This window comes from Dreissena polymorpha, chromosome 6, assembly GCF_020536995.1.
Source record: "Dreissena polymorpha isolate Duluth1 chromosome 6, UMN_Dpol_1.0, whole genome shotgun sequence".
NCBI lineage: Eukaryota > Metazoa > Mollusca > Bivalvia > Myida > Dreissenidae > Dreissena > Dreissena polymorpha.
Window position 1 is genome coordinate 42,231,068 of NC_068360.1, and position 20,549 is coordinate 42,251,616.

At 35.4% G+C, this 20,549-nt stretch overlaps 1 protein-coding gene across 8 annotated transcripts in view; it reads left to right on the forward strand.

The window, feature by feature from the left end:
• The window catches only part of LOC127833572 (peripheral plasma membrane protein CASK-like), a 184,186-nt gene that overhangs the window by 139,004 nt on the left and 24,633 nt on the right, over window positions 1-20,549 (forward strand). For all 8 annotated transcript variants that reach the window (XM_052358900.1, XM_052358899.1, XM_052358905.1 and 5 more), the window contains 2 exons: window positions 5,182-5,259; window positions 6,389-6,466. In XM_052358900.1, the coding sequence (XP_052214860.1) occupies window positions 5,182-5,259; window positions 6,389-6,466 (156 nt within the window). The remainder of the gene's footprint in view (window positions 1-5,181; window positions 5,260-6,388; window positions 6,467-20,549) is intronic.

Below are 20,549 nucleotides of genomic sequence, written 5' to 3' on the forward strand. Positions count from 1 at the left end.
CTGTCAACATGTTAACATGTAAAAGTATAAAGAGCAGTGGAAGCGTGGCATCACTTTAATGCATTGCATTTCAAACTGCAAGGTATCAGGGTCAGTTCGTGGCCAGTATGTGTGAACGTCAGAGTTTATTTACAGGTCATTGCTACGTCTTCACAACTACCTTATGTGCTGACCTAAGTTCGCGGCCAAGTTCGTTATATAATATAGACTCTATCATGTGAACTAGGTGAACTGGAATTTTCTTTAGACCAGAAATATGTTAAATGAAGATATTCAGCGATATAATTATAGTATGTCAATAATAGATTCTTAATGATGTTTTCAACAATACCATGATAAATATTATTTTTGATTAATTTAACAAGAATTATTCCACCATATTGACTAATGTATTAAGCATGAGCGCGATGATTCTCAATACTGTTAATAATCGAATCAAATAGCAATGCCCAACAAACCATTAAAACAGGTTTGTTCGAAGAACGCGCGTATAAATATTAAAAATATTTACGGATACTTCGCGTTTGGCCGGTTGACTCATATGTTTTAATTTCACTTCCATTCTTCTTTTGGTTTTCTGTTTTGTATCTATAGGTTTATGACCCGAAATATGTAATAATGTAAAATAAGCCGTGAAAACTCTGCATAACATCCCGTACTGCGTGTGATGCAGCTTAGAACTGCACTGAAAAAGACATTCGCTATCTTTGATCTCATTCATTGAACTCTTTACCTGTCACAAACTCCAACCACAATCAACGCCGTATATCTTTTTAAAAGATATTTCTTGTTCCATATGTCATGAGCCGTGTTTTGGGAAAACTGGGCTGAATGCAGGTGCGTAGTGTGTCGTCCTTGATTAGCCCGACACTTTCTGCTGTAAGCCCGACACTTTCTGCTGTTAGCCCGACACTTTCTGCTGTTAGCCCGACACTTTCTGCTGTAAGCCCGACACTTTCTGCTGTAAGCCCGACACTTTCTGCTGTTAGCCCGACACTTTCTGCTGTTAGCCCGACACTTTCTGCTGTTAGCCCGACACTTTCTGCTGTTAGCCCGACACTTTCTGCTGTAAGCCCGACACTTTCTGCTGTTAGCCCGACACTTTCTGCTGTTAGCCCGACACTTTCTGCTGTTAGCCCGACACTTTCTGCTGGTATGGAATTTTTCTTTTAACTGTGGTCTTTACTAAATAACAATCTAGTGTTAGTGGAAAGTGTTGTCCCTGACTAAGCCTGTGCAAATGGCACAGGCTCATCTGGGAGGACACTTTATGCACATGCACTAAGTCCCAATAAATGAGAAAAAAAGCCCCATTTTCAAAGAGTGCTCCCCAAATGCTTTTATGAGTATCAAAATTTATACTGAAGAAAGAATGCTATTAGTAAAATTTCAATAAGTAAGTTGATTTCTCCTGTGAAAATGGTTGCATGAGCAACATATTGGTATTACTTTTGTATTTAACTCTTTTAGTGCTGGAGCCGAATTTTGTCGGCCTTTGCAAACAGTTTGGATCTAGATGAGACGCCACAGATCGTGGCATCTCATCAGGATCCAAACTGTTTGCTATTCTTATAGTATTCTTTGAAAAAAATCGAAGAAAATGCTAATTTTAGAAATTAAGAAGACAACATTTTAACAGACGACAAATTTCCCAGCATGCAAAGGGTTAAGAAATTCAGTAATTTTTTTAAGAATGTAAATTTGCATGCAGAAAGCTATTTCTGCAGTGCCAGTAATCCTTTGAAAATTCCCGTTGAGTCCGATGATTGCTTTGAGCTTATAAGGATGTCAAACAGTCCTGATTGGGGGCAATCTGTCAATGAAATCTTGACTTGCTAATGTCGCTCATACAGAATTCTTTCAGACATAAAAACGCCAAAGCATGTTGGCTAAATCAATATGTGCATTTCTCTGAGAAAAGTCATAACTTGTACACCCTCGACATCACAATGTGACTTCCTTGTTTAGAAAACTTCTGCTTTCCATGGACTGTGATTTATTTGCTGGTTTTATAGAAAGATTGCTTGGTAAAAAAGGGGAGTGAAGAATTTAGACTGATGTGCTAACGTCGGATGTCAAATAGAAGACACAATGTGACACTTTTTGGCTTCCATTTCTGGGAATTTATTTGGAGGCTAAGGGAATGTGTGGGTTCGCACACATAGAGCTTTCAACAGTTTTAAAACAATGGTGGTCATGAAATGTGTATTAGGTTTATAAGATTTTAAAATTGACTGTGGTTAAGGAGTGCGTAACCTTAATTGTAATTTTGATAATGTATACTGTGTGTTGCAGTTCAAACGAAAATGTGAGAGTGTCATTAATTCAAGGACAGGAAAATAGAAAAACATAATTTTATTTCGAAAAAATGGATTCAACAGTGTTAATATAATACTTATCTTATATAGTTACTTATAATACTAACTTAAAAATGTGACAAAATATTTATCTACCAATTGACAGTGCAATTAAGTAGTTTATGTTATATTAATAATGAAATTGAATGATATATATACCATCATGCAGTTTTTGTTTGGCCATCTAAACATTATTGTAGATCTTGAGATATAATTTTGTCAATAGCAACAGTTTTTAGTAGGGATATTTGAATACAATATTTTTCATTAGAACTCCAATGTTTGTGTGTAGTCTGTTCATTCCAGAAAAAAGTATGAGAAATATATTTCATTTCTTTATGCTAAAAAGAGTGAATTATCTGAAATTGACAAAACACTGAGTTTAATTTGTGTTTTTTTTCACTCACTTTTATACACGATGAGTGACAGCTCATCTGTAGACAGTGTTCAGTCGTTTCTCCATAATCGTGGCGACCGAACAATCCTGCGTCTGTGCGCCCTCTTGTGGATTCTAAAACTGCAGCAGGACGACATACGCAGACGGAATATGTTGCTACGACAACAACAATTACTACAGCAACACCAGTTGCTAGGGACGGAACAAAAAGAATTTCAGCAGGATCAGGATACAAATAACACAACCACTATGGAAATATGCCTCCATGATAATGATTCTGAACACACATGTGCTGTTTTAGAATCAACAGAATTTCATGATAAGCTTGATTCTAAACATATTTGTAAGGAACCAGATTTGACACAAATTACAAATAAGTGTGCTCCTAGCCAAACTTGCACTGTTAATGAAGTGACACATCTCTATGATAATCATGGTTTTCAAAGAACTTTTTCTGATTTGGAAGCAACAAAGTTTCATAAATCTACTATGTTACATACAGACACATCAGAGATCGAATTAAGGCATTTTAATGCTTTAAAAAATATTCCAAATACCTCAGTCGAGTTATCCACTGCTGTTGATACTCCTTCATTCCAAGAAAAATGTTTGTCCCTCCATTTGTGTGCAGAAAAGGTATTCAGGATTGTTTGTCTCCCTTTGAAACCATATAATGTGTAATTGTGAAAGCTCACATTAGGGGTAGGATATAGAATTAACATTGAAGTTATGGTGTCAAAATATGTATGAATAATGTTGATGACCAACCAAAGGGCGGCCTAAAATCCAAGCAAAATTTGACTGTATTTATTGTAGTGTGTGACATTTAAAGTGTCTGATATATTATTAAATTGATATGACTTTATATGTAGTAATAAAACATTAACATTAAATTGGCATGACATCATTGATAATGATGAAACATTGAAATGTTTGTATATAAGAATGATGACATATATTTCTTGGTATTGCAAAGGGCTGACCTTCTTTCACCAACAATTATTCATACATGTATAGGGGGGGGGGGCATACATGCAAAGAGGGGGAGGGGGTAGTATAAACGAGAGCGCCGATGGCGTTAAAAGCATAGGTGCAAGATACAGGGAAGAATGGCGTCACGTGGTATAATGTAGTTCGATATCGCCATCCGCGAGTTTCTCAAATCAATAATTTCAAACAATTACCGACTATTTAAATAGATAATCTTTCCATTTACATCAGTGTTTGAAACGCTTATGAAAAATAATTACCCAAGCCTTTCAAAATTTAAGCACGGACAGATCTGTATCGAACTTTTCTTTTCACAAATGAAAATAGACGCTACCCTATTCGTCTGCGTCAAGAATTTGTCGTAAAACTTGTGGTAAGTGTTAGATGCAGACGTGCACAACAGATTGAGTTCTGAATACAGATTTCTGAATGCAGAGTTTTATAGAAACACCTCACAGCAGTTACTTCCCTTTGCTTCGCCCGGTCAGTAACTTCTAGTATAAGGGAGGCCACTGCGTAGGAGATTGAGATTTATAGTGCAGATAGAATTGTTTTACGAACGAAATTTGTTTTAGGTTATAAAAAGATTTTTTGACATAAAACGGTCTTAGAAAAATTCACTAAAAACGGTGTCAGCAATATTCTTGGAAGAAAACGTTAGAAAAACGTTTCCAAAAAAAAATTGTAAGAATGACCATATACTAAATTAAATAGATATTTCGTCTGATTTTTGATCAGGTAAGGCTTCATAAAGGGCAACCGATCGATGTGGATTTTCGAAATGTGGTATATACCATAAGCGTAAACGCACCTATGCTAAAAATGGGAATCCTCTTACACTGTTTTTTGTTTGTCTATAGAAACAAATTTTACTGACAAACTCCTCAGTATACAAAATGGAAAGTTGGTGCATGAAAGTATGAAATGAAGTTTGGTATGTGCAATTTTTACCTGCCTATATTTAAATTTCTTTAGTCACGCCCCTTTAAACATATGATCTGTTCAGATGATTGTTACAACTGGCTTCATGTGCAACTTTGATAAGCTGTAGTTAACATGTGTATTTCTAAGGAGGGCGATTATGTACATTATGTATTTAAAGTGAGAAATTGTTGTGTCTGTTTAACCCATTTATGCCTAGCGTCTAGAAAAAAGGCCTTGGCAAACAACGTAGACCCAGATGAGACGCCTCATGATGCGGAATTTCTGTAAGAAATATGGTAAATATAGAAATAAATATACAAGACATCCCTAATTTTGGAAATAAATTGATCCACTTTAGAAGGATGGGAGAGTCCACTAGGCATAATTGGGTTAATATTTCCTTTTGAGAAACAATTGTTTCTCTGACTGTAACTGTTTGTATTAATTAGAATTAGTTTATAGTAAGTTACAGTCTGAACAATTATCATCATACTTTCTGTATTCTCCTTACAGTTGTATGACAAGATCAACTCTCGCCAAAACCAGCCTTCCAAACACCTTACCACTGACGCTGTTATAAGGGCAAAACAGGTGAGTGATTTCCAGTATAGGGCCAGGTAGTGTCATATGAATATCAAACATTTATTTTATATACCCCAAGATCGAATGATCGGGGGTATATTGTTTTTGGCCTGTCTGTCTGTCTGTCATTCTGTCACTCTGTCATTCTGTCCCAAAACGTTAACCTTGGTTAAAGGATTGAGATAACTTTTGCAATATTGAAGATAGCAACTTGATATTTGGCATGCATGTGTATCTCATGGAGCTGCACATTTTGAGTGGTGGAAGTTCAAGATTATCCTTCAAGGCCAAATATACGGCTTCAAAGTGGCGCAATAGGGGGCATTGTGTTTCTGACAAACACATCTCTTGCTATTATTTTAACATCATTAGACATTTAAAATGCTCAAACAATTATTTTCAAAACACAAGGACCATTGTTTAAACTAAATGAACAACATGCAAATTCAAGGTATTTAATCAGTGAAATTTTGATTGCAAAAGAATAACAGAATTTCACTTATACACTTCAAGTCAAATTTTAATATTTATCTTCGTTTATTGGCTTCTTAACATGTTTGGTCTTTTTAAAGCACAGTCATGACAGAATGTCATGGTTTTATGACATCAGTACCCATGGCAGTCTTAACAAAGATCTGTAAAGTGATGTTCGTTAAGTGTCATCCCAGGATAGTCTGGGTAGTCTGCATGATCCAATTAGGGATGACACTTTTCTCATGTATGGTACTTTTCATTTAAATAAAGACTCTTCTTAGTTTAGGCGTAAAGTGGTGTCCAGGATTAGCCTATGCAGACTGCACAGGCTAATCTGGGATGACACTTTCCCCCAAATACATTAAGCCCCTTTTTCCCAAAGCGAGGCTTGTATATTTATTATCAATATGTTCCTGAAATGAAAGACTGTGAAAGATACCAAGACAATCAATATAATCACTGAAATAAACAATTCCTGCTAGTGCTTTAGGCTTTGAGGTTGTGCTTCTTTGAAAAGTGCTTGTAACTTTAATTTGTCATACAATATATTAATAAGATGTCCTCCTGAAAACTTTCTGGTATGCAGTAGCCTTTAAACAATCATTAATAAAATATTTCCCAGCCCTTGCATTCTATGTTATCTCAGATGTTTGTCTCTGATCAGGTTCTCCTTAACATTGAGGGGGATGGCAGTCCAGAGGCAAATGCCCTGCGATCACTTCTCGACAAGACACACTTTAAGGTGAGATACATGTACACATTTTTGGGGGCGTTTTTATGCCCCCGGTAGGGTGGTATAGAGCATTTGAACTGTCTGTCCGTCCGTCCGTCCGTCCGAAAACTTTAACATTGGCCATAACTTTTGCAATATTGAAGATAGCAACTTGATATTTGGCGTGCATGTATCTCATGAAGCTGCACGTTTTGAGTGGTTAAAGGTCAAGGTCATCCTTCAAAGTCAAAAGTGAAAAAATACAATCCAAGGGAAGTAATAAGCTTTAAAGGGGAGATAATTTCTAAACCTGCCGAATTATATTGAAATTTTATTTCAAAGCGGTGCAATAGGGGGATTTGTGTTTCTGACAAACACATCTATTGTTTTTTTTTATAGCTGATTTGGTTCTCAAGGCAAATATATTTACATTGTGTATTCTTGATAATTAGTATAAATGATGTTTGTTTGCCCCCAAAGGTTGACATATATAGTATTTGTAGATTCGTATTTTACCCTTAACCGCTTAGATACGTATTTTAACCTTTACCACTTAGATACGTATTTTTATGCATTTGTAGTCCCTTAGAAATTTAAATTTAATAAAATACCTTTCTTACTTAATTAAATTTTTAAAGGCTTCATTTCCAACCCTTATTTACTGATGAGCAGCAAACAGCATTAGACCTGAACAGACTGCTAGATACTCGCAGTCTGTTCTGGTTTTATGCTGGTTGCAAAAGCCATTTTCACTTTGCTTCTGAATGGGGAAAAGGTTAAGGCTTTTTTATTTCTTGTTTGTATTGTCTTTTGAGAGAATAACAAATACATCAGTTTTGCTGTAAATTATTTTTTAACAGTTTCAAAAATAGGGAATTTTGTGAAAAGAATGCATTTAACGTAAATATATAAAACAGAGTTTATGACAGGTGATGGTATGTTGGTTTTCACATTATTATGAATTATTTTAATAAAGTTGTGTGTCTATGCAACATAATGCTTCTTTTTTGTGTCAGAATTACAACTATTAATAACATCTAAAGTTTAGTAGGATGCCATATTATCCCCAAGGATACAATATTTTCAATATTGATATAACAAGTAGCAGTATTTATTCCCTAAGATATGTTTGCCAGTGTCGGGAGAAAATTGGATTTCTCATTTTATAACATAGATATATTGATGCATGCATTTGATGGGATATGTTTGTTTTGATGCAACTATCAGATCTGACATTTACCAATCTTTCATTTGCACACAGCATCAGAATTTAGACATGAAATTATGTTGAACTAACATTGTGTTACATTTATCCCAATAGATTTTTAAGAGGAAAATTTGGCTTCTAAACAGAATATTTGTGCCTAGGTCTGTCTGTCACTTAGTTAACCCTTTCCCACTTAAAAGTTAAGTGAAAATGGCCATGTGCAAACAGCATAAAACCAAAACAGCCTGCGAAAACTTGCAGTCTGCAAGTAACTCGCAGTCTGTTCAGGTTTAATGCAGTTTGCTGCTCATCTGTATCTAAGGGTTGGAATTGAAGCCTTTAAAACTTAAATCTAATAATAAAGGTCTTTAATTAGATTAAACTTTCTGAGGGACTACAAATGCGTAAAAATACGTATCTAAGTGGTAATGGGTGATATGCCTGCAACTTAGTCAAGAGTAGGGTTCTGATTTACCATGAACGTGACAGTCTGCCTCTCTGTCTCTGTCTGTCTCTCTTTATGTACACACATATTGTCCGACAAAGAACTTCACCACATTTCCCCATAAAACATTCATACTTACTCACATGCATTGTTTACGATGACATGATGTTGTCCATGTGAAACTTTTATTACTCCACATTCAAAATTACTAAAGTTGTCCCTTTTTAAGACCCTAGCATCTTCTGATGCCAAAAGTCAGATAGCAATAATTACTGGTCTGTCCGTTACTCCACCTGTTCATCTGTCCATGGTCTGTCTGTTACTCCACCTGTCCATCTGTCCATGGTCTGTCCGTTACTCCACATGTCCATCTGTCCATGGTCTGTCCGTTACTCCACCTGTCCATCTGTCCATGGTCTGTCCGTTACTCCACCTGTCCACCTGTCCATGGTCTGTCCGTTACTCCACCTGTCAATCTGTCCATGGTCTGTCCGTTACTCCACCTGTCCATCTGTCCATGGTCTGTCCGTTACTCCACCTGTCCATCTGTCCATGGTCTGTCCGTTACTCCACCTGTCCATCTGTCCATGGTCTGTCCGTTACTCCACCTGTCCATGGTCTGTCCGTTACTCCACCTGTCCATCTGTCCATGGTCTGTCCGTTACTCCACCTGTCCATCTGTCCATCCATCAGTCTGTTCAAGAATAACCAAAAATAACACAGCTTCCCACATCAAAGTTTTGATACTTGCATGGATTAAACACTTTCTGCACAACCACCTGACTTGACCTCATGTTGACCTTGAGCCTGACCTTTTTTAGTTTAATTCAGAATGTCCGAGTTCTTTGTATACCCACAATCATGTGTTTTGTCCAGCATCAATATCTAAAGCTGCAAAACTTGCTTGCATAGATGCTTTCTACGAATACATGTACTTTTTACTCTATTACCTTACTTGACCTTACTTGACCTCACCTGGCCTTACCTGACCTTGACATTGGCCTTTTTTAGACTAAGACTACTTCAGAAAGTTCAACTCTTGGTAAAAAAGGCGTATTTTGCGTTACATCAATACTACTTGCTACAAACCTTTGATACTTGCATGGAATATTTTGACCCTGACATTGACCTTCAAAAGGGATGATGAACCACTTCTGAAAAGGCTTTAACTGGGCGGCAAGTTACATTTAATTTAAGACCTTTCTTACTAAATTCAAGTTTTAAGGCTGTTTGCACATAGCCATTTTCACTTGAAAATTCATTTCTCTGATATTCTCTTGTATCTGGACTTAAAATCATCACAGATGCCTGATCACACCCAAGACAAGGTCAGTAATTCCACTGACATCCCTGCTACAGTTCCTGCCTCGATTAAAATCCATAAACGGCCACAATCCATCATTCCTTAACAGATAATAGTTTCTGAATATGGTCCCTGTACTGTCAGACAGACTTGTGTCTTCTATAGTAACACGTTATTGAACTTGTAAGCTGGCAACTCGCTTGTTAGAGTCTCTTTGTAATGTTATAGATGCCATGCTGTGTGTTGTTTGGCATTGCATGTTGTTTGGGAGTGAACTAGTGAAAAGTGCTGAGAAAGTGACTGGTTATTGGTTTCTACGTATTTGCTACTTTGCTTGGTTACTATACCATTTGTATGAACTGGTTGATTGACTTCAGTGGTAGTCAAATTTTTAGTGTGTTTGTCTTATTCAGGTAAGAGTTGTCGTATGTTTAATTTCTTCACAAAACATCAAACTCATTAGGCTTTTTTCTTTTTCGTTTTTGAAGCATAAGCGTACAGATGTTTGCATATACCTTTCAATGTAACTTTAAGTACATGTGTTTAAAACAAAGAAAATGTTAGTAATAAATGAATTTATTTTAATGTATGCTATCACTGTAAAATTCATAATACTTTCATGCTAATTAGTGTATCAATGTTAAATTGAAAACATCTACTGACTCTTATACCCAGGGGTAATAGGGTCAAGCCTAAAAAAATTGCAAACCTCTGACATTGTAAAACTCTTATAAAATATAGTTTACCTTGCATCACTGTATGTTTTTATGCCACTGGATAGAATGATCGGGGTGTATTGTTTTTGGCCTGTCTGTCTGTCTGTCATTCTGTCCCTAAACTTTAACCTTGCATTAAAGTTTTGCAATAACTTTTGCAATATTGAGGATAGCAACTTGATATTTGGCATGAATGTGTATCTCATGAAGCTGCACATTTTGAGTGGTGAAAGGTCAAGGTCATCCTTCAAGGTCAAAAGTAAAAAAGAATACAATCCAAGGGAAGTAATAAGCTTTAAAAGGGAGATAATTTCTAAACCTGCCAAATGATATATTAAAATTTTATTTCAAAGCGGTGCAATAGGGAGCATTGTGTTTTTGACAAACACATCTCTTGTTAAGTTTTTTTTTGTTGTTTTTTGGGGGGATGGGGTGATGGCAGTTACCATAATGATATATAATTCCGTCCAAGAGACACGCACACACTTTGGTACAATTCTGCTGTATGCTAGAATCAATCATATTATTTTGGATTTCTGTAATATCTTATTTATTATTATTTGAGCTCAATCGCATGCAAAGCTCAAAGGTTATTGTGGCACACTCCCATTTCTTGGGAAGAACTAGTACTTGTTGTCTTTGGAGAAATTCTATAGACTGCTGCTAGAGGTGGGATTAAACTCAGGATCTCCTTTTTTTAGCAGACGTAAAATCTGTCACAGTGATTTGTTTGCAGTAAATAAATGAATATGTAAAATATTGTAATTTTTGGGGCTGGAAATGTATTTGCTTACAGCGATTTTCCTTGTCCAATTGGGAAAAGTACCCGTACCGGTCCAATTGGGAAAAATCGAGTCGTGAAAACATCAAAATTGGGAAAAATCGAGTCGTGAAAACCTCAAATTGGGAAATTGTTGTATTTGATTATTTGCTCCCAAATACTTTAAAATTGATAACCAAGTGTTTTCAAGCTGTTAATATTGTATAAACCTAGGTTCAAGCTATAGAGCTGCAAAGGGAAACTAACTAAATGTTGCTTAAAAAAAAAAAAAAAAAAAATAATTTTTTTTTGTTTTTTTTTTTTTTTTTTTTTACCTTTAATTGGGAATTTAAGGACAGCAATTGGGAAATTTGTATTTTTTTCGTAATTGCGAAAGTGCCGTTTACCGGTACTTAATAAAGAAGGAGGAAAATCGCTGGCTTAAAACAATGATGCCTTAATATTAACTATGAAATGAATTCCTTTAAGGCAAACCTTTTCTCAAAAGTGTCTGCCACAATAAATGTTGAGACTCTTACATTTGTCCCGTGAAAAAAAAGTGAGCTAAAACTTGAGTTACTACAGTTACTGTAGTGTTTTTTAACCCTTAAAGCGCTGGAGCTGAATTTTAAAGGCCTTTGCAAACAGTTTGGATCCAGATGAGACGCCACAGAACGTGGCGTCTCATCTGGATCCAAACTGTTTGCTATTCTGATAGTATTCTTTGAAAAAAAAATGAAGAAAATGCTTATTTTAGAAATTCAGCAGACGACATTTTAGCAGAAGACAAATTACCCAGCATGCAAAGGGTTAACAAAATAGCTAAATCTTGGGTTTCTACTTCTACTGTAGTTTTGTCCTAACAAAAAGGCAAATACACTGCAAAGTAGTTCATTCTCTTATCATTATGTACCACTAAAAGGCTGGACATTTCTTTGCCATGAAATCAATGAAATTGGCAGAATCCAAGAAACTTGATTAGGAGCTGGTTGAAGGGTTTCCTTGTAAATGACAGGAACAGGAAGTTTGGCCTGAATCTTTATTATGTGCCTTGTCTTTCTTTTCATGAAAGCATCATATTACAAAGTTTTTATATTCATTTTGGTTTAATAAATATGATGATTGGAAGTAATTATAAAGATTGAGGTTTCAAATAATGTATAAATTACACAATTAAAGGCTGCAATCTTTATGTCAATAAGGGACAATTTAGGCTGCAGCAATGCAGCAAATACTAAATAACAGCAGGACATTATGGCTAGTTTTATTGTTCCAAAACTGTCTGTTTTTCAAGAAATTGTGCACAGAACCAATATTTATAAGGAAAATTGATTTAATTGTTGTTCAAAAATCTCTACTGGTGATATTCCTTGTTTGGCATGGTGTTTTTTATTGAACCAAAAAATGTTACACATTTTTGCAGATGAATAAATTCTCTCTGCTGTAAGATCCAGAAAGCTGACGTCTTGTTTGTCCAAATTCAAACCAAATTCCTTCAACTGGGGAGTGTGATGGGTGGTTTTTCAATATTATCTGATATATTTGAGCCATTTATTGTTTGCTTAAACCATCTTGCCAGTGAGGGAGAAAACATCAGGAGAAAACACTCTGACCAGTTTCTGTCAATTAAATGAATTTATTTGAGACAGAAATGAGCCCTGTCCTGGGAAAATGGGGTTTAATGCTGGTTCATAAATATTCATTCAAGATTAGCCTGTGCTAATCCGCACAGGCTAATTAGGGACAACACTTCCTGTCTAAACTGGATTGTTGATAAGAATAGATTTCGATAAATGAAAAATACCATAAAAACGGAAAGTGTTTTCCCTGATAAGCCTTTGCAGATTTCACATACAAATTTAGGATAATTGTTTACACACATGCATTCTCAAGCATAAAGCATCTACAGCAGTTTTGTGCCAAACCAGTAGTTCCTATATATATGAAGCGATATAGCATTGAAGAGGATTGAAGATGGGAATAATATTAAAAGCTATGGCAAGGGAAATTCTAATGACATACTGTGTCTTTCCTGGAAATTGTATTTCAAGAGTATACAACTTTCTAAAAAACTTTCTTCATTAAAATGCCTTCAAATTAATATTAAAGCCCATGTAAACCTAATATATAATTCAATTCATGCTAAACATTATTGCGTTTGTAATTAATAAATTTAATTAAATTAGTTTTAAAATCCACGTCTTTGTGTGAAACTAATAAATACTTGAACATGTAAGTGTTACGATCATTGTGCACTTAATCAATTTACACCAGGGAACATCAAGCAATTATGTCGTGTATAAGAACATATGATTTCAGCAATTCTTTGTTTATAATTAATTTTACTAAGTTTTTAGCTCCACTGGCCAAAGGCCAGCGGGGCATATGTCATGGTCCTGTGTCCGTCGTGTGTCCGTCCGTGCGTGCGTGCGTTAACTTTTCCTTAAAACATCTTCTCCTAAACTACTGGTCCAATTCTGATGAAATTTCTCAGGAATGTTCCTGGGGTGAACCTCTTTCAAATTTATTCAAATTATGCCCCTGGGGTCAAATTTGACCCTGCCCCGGTGGTCACAAAAATGAAAATTTGCTTATATAAGGCCTATTTTGTGAAAACTTTCAAAATCTTTCCGTCCATAACCATTGGGCCAAGGGCAATCAAATTTGGTATGTAGAGACATCTTATAGTCCTCTACCAAATTTCTTCAAATTATGCCCCTGGGGTCAAATTTGACTGCCCCGGGGGTCACAAAATTGAACATATGCTAATATAAAACCTGTTTTGTGAAAACTTTCAAAATTTTCTCGTCCATGACCATTGGGCCTAGGGCTATCAAATTTGGTATTTAGAGACATCTAATAGTCCTCTACCAAATTTCTTCAAATTATGCCCCTGTGGTCAAATTTGACCCTGCCCCGGGGTCACAAAATTGAACATATGCTTATATAATGCCTATTTTGTGAAAACTTTCAAAACTTCTCGTCCATAACCATTGGGTCTAGGTCTATCAAATTTGGTATGTAGAGACATCTAATAGTCCTCTACCAAATTTCTTCAAATTATGCCCCTGGGGTCAAATTTGACCCTGCCCCGGGGGTCACAAAATTGAACATATGCTTATATAAGGTATATTTCGTGAAAACTTTTAAAATCTACTCGGCAATAACCATTGGGCCTAGGGCTATCAAATTTGATATGTAGAGACATCTTATAGTCCTCTACCAAATTTGTTTCAAATTATGCTTCTGGGGTCAAATTTAACCCTGCCCCAGGGGTCACAAAATTGAACATATGCTTATATAAGGCCTGTTTTGTGAAATTTTTAAAAATCTACTCGTCCATAACCATTGGGCCTAGGTCTATCAAATTTGGTATGTAGAGACATCTAATAGTCCTCTACCAAATTTCTTCAAATTATGCCCCTGGGGTCAAATTTCACCCTTCCCCGGGGGTCACAAAATTGAACATATGCTTATAAAGGGTGTATTTTGTGAAAACTTTAAAAATCTACTTGTCCATAACCATTGGGCCTAGGGCTACCAAATTTGGTATGTAGTGACATCTTATAGTCCTCTAACAAATTTGTTCAAATTATGCCCCTGGGGTCAAGTTTGACCCTGCCCCGAGGGTCACAAAATTGAACATATGCTTATATAAGGCCTATTATGTGAAAACTTTCAAAATGTTCTTATCCATAACTGTATGGCATAGGGCAACCAAATTTGGTTTGTAGTGACATGTAATAGTTCTCTTCTTAGTTTGTTTAAATTATGCCCCTGGGGTCAAATTTGAAACTGCCCGAGGGGTCACATAATTAAATATATGCTTATTAAGGTCTTATTTTTTGTGAAAACTTTAAAAATCTTTTTGTCCATAAACATTGGGCCTAGGGCTACCAAATTTGGTATGTAGTGACATCTTATAGTTCTTTATCAAATTTGTTCAAATTATGCCCCTGAGGTCAAGTTTGACCCTGCCCGAGGGTCACAAAATTGAACATATGCTTATATAAGCAGAGCTCCAGATAAGGGCCGTACAGCCGTAAATATGCCTTTTTCATGAAGATTTACGCATTTATTTTTATAAACTGGATGTACAATTACGACATTAATATCCATTTTACGCATTTACGAAAAAATTCTGGCCGTACCGATACGTCTGCGTCAGCGCGGCGTGATTTGTTGGTCTCTTACCTAACGGCGCTTTTTGTTAATTTAAATTACCGAAAAGTTGTAGACTGGGTTCATATAGTACTGTCTATTCTGTCGCGTGATTTACTGTAACTTGTAAATCCGTCAAAAACGATATGTCTGCGCGCAATTGAATGCCGGCTTAACCGAAAGCGGCTCAAAACAACACTTTGTTGTCATATAATGACTACATACGGTGTCTTCTAACCATCCTGACATTAAATCTGTAAACCCAGAAAAAGACATTGTCGCCCCGATATTAAATGATTTGATTGCATCGGTGGCGTAAAACAATAGAAAACATGATGGGAAACGGATGAGACAGTGAAATAAGTGTTCATTTACTTAGCTTACTAGTTGGCTTGTGTTTTGTTGTCAAGAAAAATGAAGAAATAGTATTAGTCATGAGTTTTAATGTGTAGTTGTATTAGCATCATAATTCAGAATGGAAAACCTAATACAGTAACTGTTTAAGAAGCTACATATATTTATTATAATTGCTGCAAATGTTTCTGTAAAGTAAGTTATACACCCTTCAATATCCACGAGCACGGGTAGTACAGTACTACCTGTATTTTTGGATATGGTAGTACAGGTACTAATTGATTTTAAGCGTTACTCCTTTTCTTTCTGTCAGTGGCAGTACCGTTACTAATTTCACAAATCCTTATCTGGAGCTCTGTATAAGGCCTATTGTGGGAAAACTTTAAAAATCTTTCTATCCATAACCGTATGGCATAGGGCTACCAAATTAGGTATGTAGTGACATGTAATAGTTCTCTTCTTAGTTTGTTCAAATTATGCCCCTGGGGTCAAATTTGAAACTGCCCCGGGGGTCACAAAATTGAATATATGCTTATAAAGGGCTTATTTTGTGAAAACTTTAAAATCTTTCTGTCCATAACCATTGGGTCTAGGGCAACCAACATTGGTATGTAGTGACATCTTATAGTCCTTTACTAAGTTTGTTCAAATTATGCCCTGGGGTCAAATTTGACTATGCACTGGGGGTCACAAAATTGAACGTACGCTTATATAAGGCCTATTTTGTGAAAACTTTAAAAATCTTCTTGTCCATAAACATTGGGCCTAGGGCTACCAAATATGGTATGTAGTGAAATCTTATAGTTCTCTACCAAGTTTGTTCAAATAATGCCCCTGGGGTCAAATTTGACCTTGCCCCGGGTATCACAAAATTGAACATATGCTTATATAAGGCATATTTTGTGAAAACTTCAAAAATCTTATTGTCCATGCATTGAAGAATTTTTCCAGAGCCACTCGCCCTGCAGGGCGAGTAGGCCTGACAATCCACTCGCCCTTCACTTTAATCTACTCGCCCTGCATTAAAAAATAAATATATCTATATTTATAGTTATGATCAACCAGAACCTTTTTAACCTATGTAACATAGTGACACTAAACTGCAAACAAATTAACTACATTATCTGATGGATTTTATTAGCTTTCCTTACGTTTCTTGCACCTGTTTCCTTTTCTAAACACTTCTGCTTCTCGTTTTGATGACCTTTCTTTCTGTTCCCTGTCTCCACCACCTTGCAGACATTTTAAAATAGAACCTTTTTTGATGCTGAGTTTTAATTAAAGGGACTGTCAACCACGGCGACAAAGAAAAGAAAATTTGTAAAATACCGTATTTTTTTACAATTATTAGTTTATATTAATTAAAATATCACGACTGGTATATTACATTACTTGAAAAAAGTTGTTAAGTTTTCATATTTTTAGTATATTTGGTAATAAATTTTACTGAGTATGTCTACCAGGTAACTACCAGTTAAATAACACCAGTAGATTGATCATCATCATCACGTGGTCATCTCAGGAATGCAAATTGTGCATGCGTAGTGAATTGTATATATCTTATAAATTTATACATGTAAAATTATCAATCTACATGCGTTATGTATAGTGTGTGTATCGTTATGTCACCTATTTTCGCGATGAACTTTTCTTTTTTCGTCATTCGTGGTTGACAGTCCCTTTAATATTTCAGACGAACTTTTACTGAAAGACACGCTTGATTGACAAATGGTTACAATATTGTAATTTTTTGATAAGGCTTCTGATCATGAATTATTATGTTTATTAATAATTATTGTTTCTGTTTATTTATAATTAATTAACCAGATATGTAATAATTTTTTATTGATATTTACATTAAAATGAAATTTTATCCTTCACGGAATTACAAATATATTTAACTGTTTTTTTTTCACTTTTAATCAATAAGCTAAGAGCACTGACAGATACGAAAAGAGCGCAGCCGATTTCAAAAATTATTTTTACTGTGCCCATGACGTCATGTTTTCATTGTCAAAACGAAAGTGCAGTTTCTTTGTGTACTAAACCTTTTTTTTTTTGTTCGAAAAATTGTTCGCAATTTGTATCGATGTGGCAGGAGTTCTGGAACTGAATTTATATTTCTCAACTTGAATAACAGCACTCGCCCGGTCGGTCGAGTATTTAACAAACTTTACTCGCCCGACCGTCAACTGCACTCGCATATGCGAGCGGTCGAGTGGATTCTTCAATGCCTGTTGTCCATAACCATCCAGCCTAGGGCTATCAAATTTGGTATGTAGTCACATATTATAGTCCTCTTCCAAATTTGTTCAAATTTTATACCTGGGGTCAAATTTGAACCTGCCCCGGGGGTCAAAAAATTGAACATATGCTTATATAATGCCTATTTTGTGAAAACTTAAAAAAAAAATCTTGTCCATAACCATTCGGCCTATGGCTACACTATTTGGTATGTAGTGACATTGTATAGTCCTCCACTTAGTTTGTTCAAATTATGCCCCAGGAGTCAAATTTGACCCTGCCCTGGGGGCCACAAAATCAATTATATGCTTATATAGTGCCATATTTGTAAAAACTTAAAAAATTCTCTTGTCCTTAACCATAAGGCATAGGGCTACCAAATTTGGTATGTAGTGACAATTCTAATAGTTCTCTACCAAGTTTGTTCAAATTATGCCCCTTGGGTAAATTTTGACCCTGCCCTGGGGGGTCACAAAATTGAATAAACGCTTATAAAGCGTCTTTTTTGTGAAATCTTAAAAAAAACAACTTCTTGTCGAACACCATTTAGACTATGGCTACCAAATTTGGTATGCATTAACATCTTATAGTCCTCTACCAAGTTTGTTCAAATTATGCCCTTTGGGTCCATTTTGACCCTGACCCGCAAGTCACAAAATTGAACATTATATGCGCTTATATCTTGCTTATTTTGTGAAAACTTTTAAAATATTCTTGTCCTTAATTCTAGGACCTAGGGCTACCATATTTTGTATGTACATGTAGTGAGATATAGTAGTCCTCTACAAAGTTTGCTCAAATTATGCCCCTGGGGTTAAATTTGACCAAGCCCAGGGGGGCACAAAAGTGTACATGTGCTTAAGTAGGGCCTATATTTAAGTATTTGCGCATGCAGAGAATATTTGTTTCAGCCTTTTTTCAGCAGTGGAGCGATACAGGGCCATCATGGCCCTCTTGTTGTATTTTGTGGGGTCATATCAGGTCTAAAGTTGTTGTTCTGAGGAGGTCCTGGAGGTCTCTAAGAAGTAGTATCTGCTAGGTTTCACTCACTTCAAAAATGTTGAGTAACAACACAACTATAAACAGAGACATAACTGGAAATTATTTCATCCAATGTGAACAATAGAAAATTGGTTGGGAAAAATGCAGGTATAGTGGAATTTAAAGAGAGCCATTACCCAATAAAAACCATAGTAAAAAAATTGCTTTATGAGAAAAAAAGAAAATGGGTAATGTTTCAAATATAAAAGGTTGCCATATATAGTCATATCATGCAGCAAACTAACCGAGTGAGGTCAATTGATTTCTTCCAATTTCTAGGCACCTTCTCCTATCTATGAGTAAAACAATGTGATTAATTTGTGTAGCTGTCATGTTATTGAATGGAAGACCATTACTATAATGACAACTATAGAATACGTGGCTTATAGGTTCCATGTGACAAGGGACATGCTTGTTTCCTCGATAATAATAGGAGATCATTGAAAAGACCTTTTAAATGGAATATTTCCAGACCTGGCCATTAGTGTCAAGTTTATGTCTTGTGTTAATATTTCTGAGGTCGATTAATTATTTTATGCCAAAAGTGAATGCCCAAATTTAATCTTTTTAAAGAAACTAATCATACATTACAATACATGTTTATGCTTTTCTCTTTTATCTAGAAAATTACAAAAAGTTTCCAAACAATAAAGAAGTGTCTTTTGAACTAATTTAGATTTTAAGATATTTAGCCTTATTTCAACATAAGCAGATTTAAATTGTTTTAATTTATGTAACTGACAGGCATATTTTTACGTATTTGGTCATATTTGTATAACAAATTTACTTTACGGTCTTTTCCCATGAAATAGCCAAATGTCCATATATTACCAGACATCCATGCCAATGGTTGCAGACAGTGCCCTACAGAACGCTCAGTAATATTGACACTTGAGGGTTTAATCAGAGGCCATCGAAAGTCACACTTTCTAATTTATCTATCTAGTTTATTCAGTATTCAGTATTTGATTGTGCAATTTATTATTCAGTTTGGACAGTTCAGTGGTAGATTAATGGCTGTATAATTTCTGACTCCTTCGGCTCTCTGAAGTTATTTCCTCTTACAGATACATGAGGCACTTCCAATATCTCAATGAAAGTCACACTTTCTAATTTATCTATCTAGTTTATTCAGTATTCCGTATTTGATTGTGCAATTTATTATTCAGTTTGGACAGTTCAGTGGTAGATTAATGGCTGTATAATTTCTGACTCCTTCGGCTCTCTGAAGTTATTTCCTCTTACAGATACATGAGGCACTTCCAATATCTCAATGAAAGTCACACTTTCTAATTTATCTATCTAGTTTATTCAGTATTCAGTATTTGATTGTGCAATTTATTATTCAGTTTGGACAGTTCAGTGGTAGATTAATGGCTGTATAATTTCTGACTCCTTCGGCTCTCTGAAGTTATTTCCTCTTACAGATACATGAGGCACTTCCAATATCTCAATGAAAGTCACACTTTCTAATTTATCTATCTAGTTTATTCAGTATTCAGTATTTGATTGTGCAATTTATTATTCAGTTTGGACAGTTCAGTGGTAGATTAATGGCTGTATAATTTCTGGCTCCTTCAGGTCTCTGAAGTTATTTCCTCTTACAGATACATGAGGCACTTCCAATATCTCAATCCATTGTGATTTTGTGCATTAAACAGTTAGAAATTTAATTGATGCAAATCTCTTGTGAAAATCTCTTAGTCATTTAGACCAAGTAGAAATAGTGTTACTTGTTTCTATCATAAATACATCTCCCATCAGTTGATATTGATTTAATTTTGGAAAATGAATGCATAGTTCATTATAATAACAATAAAATTTCACATATTGATATTGAAAGAATTGTGCTCACATCATATTTGGTATTATTATAAGCTGT